The 4,686-nt window shown below is 32.7% G+C and overlaps 2 protein-coding genes across 9 annotated transcripts in view; one reads left to right on the forward strand and one right to left on the reverse strand.

Moving 5' to 3' along the window:
* LOC113228187 (endothelin-converting enzyme homolog) overlaps nt 1–4,686 on the reverse strand; it is a 129,740-nt gene that overhangs the window by 79,881 nt on the left and 45,173 nt on the right. The window lies entirely within an intron of this gene.
* The window catches only part of LOC113228188, a 27,656-nt gene that overhangs the window by 3,661 nt on the left and 19,309 nt on the right, over nt 1–4,686 (forward strand). For 5 of the 8 annotated variants that reach the window (XM_026461425.1, XM_026461426.1, XM_026461429.1 and 2 more), the window contains exons 6-7: nt 398–516; nt 1,175–4,309. In XM_026461425.1, the coding sequence (XP_026317210.1) occupies nt 1,748–4,156 (2,409 nt within the window). In that variant the 5' untranslated portion in view covers nt 398–516; nt 1,175–1,747 and the 3' untranslated portion in view covers nt 4,157–4,309. Of the gene's footprint in view, nt 1–397; nt 517–1,174; nt 4,310–4,686 lie in introns of those variants that run through there. The other 3 variants (XM_026461428.1, XM_026461431.1, XM_026461427.1) reach the window with 3 other exon arrangements.

The following is a 4,686-nucleotide window of genomic DNA, read 5'->3' on the forward strand; positions in this document are numbered from 1 at the left end:
GTCCGTCTGTCCGTCGGTCCGTCGGTCCGTCTGTCCGTCGGTCCGTCTGTCCGTCCGTCCGTCTGTCCGTCCGTCCGTCTGTCCGTCCGTCCGTCCGTCCGTCCGTCCGTCCGTCCGTGTGTCAGTGTGTGCGTGTGTGTCCGTGCGTGCGTGCGTTCGTCCGTCCGTCCGTCCGATCGATTGGATCGATTGGGCCGATCGATTGAATTGTCTGTTTGCAAATGTTGTATTTACTTGAGGTACTTTTACCACAATGTCTTTCCTTCTTCTCTTCGAAATATTTAGATCTAGTTTAGAGGCCTACGTTGTCTGATTACAGTTTGAGTGGTATATAGTTTCGCTACAGTGGCTAAATTTGATAGATAAAATTGTATAATATTATTTTCAATTGTTACAGTAACACTTCCTGCTGAGCTTAAAATACTCGCACATCTGGTGCCTCCAAAGGGAAGAATTTCAAAAAAAATTAAGTTCACTACTCAGGAAGCAATTGACTCCTTATATATTTGTGTGCCGGTATGTTTTTTTTAATAGCCCCGCCCTAGGGAAACCCTGTGTCGCGGGTGCCATGGATATACACATAAACAATCACAAATTACACTCAAACTCACGAGAGAAATAAATTTAGGCCATACAAATATTTCTCCCAGCCCGGGAATCGAACCTGGGACCTCTGCGTTGGCAGTTCGGCATGGTAACCTTTCGGCCACGGAGGAATTTATATATGTCGACTCATCCGAAGTCCGATATGATTATATAACGAAAAGAGAATAAGTACGTTACGAGAATAATTTCGTTATTCAAACTAAGGCCTGTGTAAAGGCGTTTTGACAATTTATATATCTTATTTCGTTTCGAAAATACAAAATCCAACAACAGTCGATCTGACATTTACAGCGAAGAAGAACAAACGAAATGTACTATGTCCTGAGAACAAGTAGTCTTGCACATATAGATCTTTGTTCTACGGATGAGTAGGTATATATATATATATACATATACATATATAAAACTGTCTCCTGTATATAATATATATATGTATTTTTTGTTTTCAATATTTATGCCTCATATGCCTCATTTATAATATTACTTTGTGGTAAAGATTGGCTCACAAATCTGTTGTGGCTACTTATTATGTTTCATTATGTACTCTTAATACTATCTTAATTTCTAGAATGCTGGCGATATAGACCAAGTAATCAAAGAACAAAAACAAAAGGCGACAAGCAAGAAATTGTCTGTTCAACCCTATGTTATACTCCAGGGATCTTTGCTAGAGTGTGGTTCACCGTTACTAATAGTAGATGATGTAAGATATCAATTTTTAACCATAACAAAAGCTTTTGATACTCTTTTTAAACTTTACCATACCTTCAACGTTAGATATCCCAGAGCAGGCGACCATTTATATTTGATCATACAAAGATGTGTATATAATATAGAAACTAAGTACGATAACGTCGTACCGTATATAATTGACGTTTTGAATATGTGATTTAGCTAAACACCACTTTCAAGGTTTCATAAACTCAATCAGAGCAGGGCCCACTCCCAATTGAGTTGTTCATGCTATTCTTTGAAAAAAAAAACAGTTTATACACAGACTTTCAATTAGAAAGAATTTTCTTACCACTTCTAACTCAGTTACGACAATTTATGCAACAATAATTGCTACAAGTGATATTTACAATATTGTTAACCTGATCAATCTCCGACTAAAACTCTCTGTGTTTCGCTTATTGTCAAAATGGATTTGAACTGTAATTACTGTCACAAAATACTTCATGATTTTAAGCAATACATTTTTCATTTAGAAACTATCCATAAAATAGGTAACTATTTTGTCTGCCCTTTTGAGAGTTGTAAAAGAACATATGATAAAAAAAATCGTTTTAAAAATCATTTAACAACGTGTTACAATTCAAATCGCAATAGGAATAGTACTTCTTGTGACAATAGTATTAATATCAGTAACTCCATCCTGTCCGAACAAAGTTCATTTCCAAGTACCAATGATACACACCAATCTTTTGACACATCACCGTCGAATGATAAAGACACTGGAAATGAATCTTTTATAAAATCTGTAAAATCATACTTAAATATATTTGTATGCAATTTATATGGGTTTGTTAGTTTACCAAGATCTTTAATACAAACTTTGATAGAATTAGTTCAAACCTTAATCCACAACATCACTTCAAATATACACGAAACAGTTAATAACGAACATATAGATGCCACTAAAAGAAACATTATTGTACTAGAAATGATATTAGCATTACCAGACATATTTAAAGACTACGATACAGAATATAAGCGCTTGAAAAATTTAGTTGACAATGAGTATTATGTAGCCCCTGTAGAAGTAAAGATCGGAACTGTCAAAGATCGACGTAGTGAAAATAATGATGTAACAATGATGCTAAAGGAAAGAAAACTTTACATGACACCACTTAGACAAACATTAAGCAATTTTTTAAACTTACCTGGAGTACTTTCTCACATTCTTAATTATCAACAGATGCTTTTGGACGAGAGTAATGTAAGTAACGGTGATGTGATTCGAAATGTGATTCAAGGATCGTTGTGGAAAGAACTTTCGGCTAATATAGACAAAGACAGTATCGTTATCCCTTTAATTTTGTATTTTGATGATTTTGAAAGTGGCAATGCCCTAGGAAGCCACGCTGGCGAATATAAGTTAGGTGCAGTTTATATTTCTATTGCAACTATTCCGCCAGAACAATCAAGTAGGTTAGAAAATATTTTTGTGACTCAAGTATTTTATTCAAAGGACAGAGTATTTTTTGGCAATGGGGCAATTTTTAACAAATTAATTGAAGAACTTAAGTTTTTAGAAGAAGTTGGCGTTGGTGTTTTATTGTCCAAAAATATCATTACAGTAAAATTTGTATTAATAACTTTATCTGGAGATAACTTAGGACTCCACGGCGTATTAGGACTTTTCGAAAGCTTTATGGCTACATATTTCTGCAGGTTTTGTTTGACTACCAAAACTGAATCTGAAACCCAATCGTGTGAATTAAATAATCTACGAATGCCTTCTGAATACAATCAACATGTTGAAAATCGTATAGGAATTAAAGAAATATGTGTTTGGAATAATTTGAAATATTTTCATATTTACAATAATGTTACATGTGATGTGATGCATGATCTTACGGAAGGGGTACTAAGGTATGGAATGGCCCTTGTGATTAGAAGTCTAATAGATAAAGGATATTTCTCACTAGATCATCTGAATTCTAGGATAAAGTACTTTAAGTACAATACTAATGAGAAAAACACACCACCACCAATCAATAATCAACACTTATTAAACAAAAGTTTAACTATATCTGCTTCTGAAATGTTATGCCTTACAAGAAATTTTGCTTTTGTGGTTGGAGATTTAGTTGAAAATAACGACCCCGTTTGGAACTATTATTTAATATTATTGGAAATAACAAATGTTCTCACTTCCCATTCGTTTACTTCAGACCTAATAGATTACTTAAAAAGTATTATTGAAGAACATCACCAGCAATACCTTAATTTATTTCAAAGTAAATTAAAACCCAAACATCATTTCCTTATTCATTACCCTACAATTATAAAAAAAATTGGGCCGCCTATACTTATAAGTGCTTTTAAATACGAAGCGAAACACAAAGAGTTAAAAAAGGTTTGTCAGTCAATAACATCACGAAAAGATCTTCCTCAATCTGTTATGAAACGTTGTCAACTAAAACAAAGTTTTCGATATGCAACTGAGAAAGGTTTGACGGATAATCTTTTGTATGGTAAATATGAATTTGATGAAGGCCACTGTGGTGCAGACAATTGCATTTATGTTGATTGGTGTGAATTAAACGGAATTAGGTATACCGTAAATAATGTTTTGCTACAAGATATAATTGAGGATATTCCCAAATATTATATTGTTAACAAAATAATGATTAATCATTGTACTAATGACATATTATTTAAATGTTTTTTTTTAGATATTGTTCATTATAATGCTCATTTCAGAGCATATAAAGTAATACAAACAACACGTAGTCGTACTATTGCGTATGTAGACTTGTACACAAATTTAATTTCTGTACTGTATAAAGTAAAATTGGATTCCTATGTTAAAGTTGATTTTTGATGTATATTATATTGTACTGTGATGTCGACAAAACGAGTACGTGCAAATCCAAAGCTATTTCAGTGTTATGAGTAGGTACAGTCGCTGTATGAAGATTTATTATTTTGATTTCGGCTGTTTTAGTGTGATTGTTTAAATTATTCAGAAGGGTTGTTGCAGTGCAAATTTATATAAAATAAGTAAGTTACGTAAACAAGCCCTAAGGTTTATTGAATTATGGTTTGTCACACATATATGCATATATGTAGGAACACGAATTTTATTTCTGTGAGTTTTAATTTAATTTTCTATGTTAAAGTTTTTCATGTCAATAATTCATTTTGTATTTTACTAATATTATGCCAGTATTGTATACGTGTACGAAAAATAAACGTTTTTTAATTTATTTCCTAAATAAGTATAATCTTTTTATTATTTAAGTCGTTTTGTGTCAAGTATTTTAAGCCTGCAATTTTATTTTGTTTAAATTTGTGAACAATTCTCAAAAAAATACAACCGTTTTCAAGAAGCAATAATTATAATTTGATAAA

Source organism: Hyposmocoma kahamanoa, unplaced genomic scaffold (assembly GCF_003589595.1).
Source record: "Hyposmocoma kahamanoa isolate Upper Pololo Valley unplaced genomic scaffold, ASM358959v1 224, whole genome shotgun sequence".
Taxonomy (NCBI): Eukaryota; Metazoa; Arthropoda; class Insecta; order Lepidoptera; family Cosmopterigidae; genus Hyposmocoma; species Hyposmocoma kahamanoa.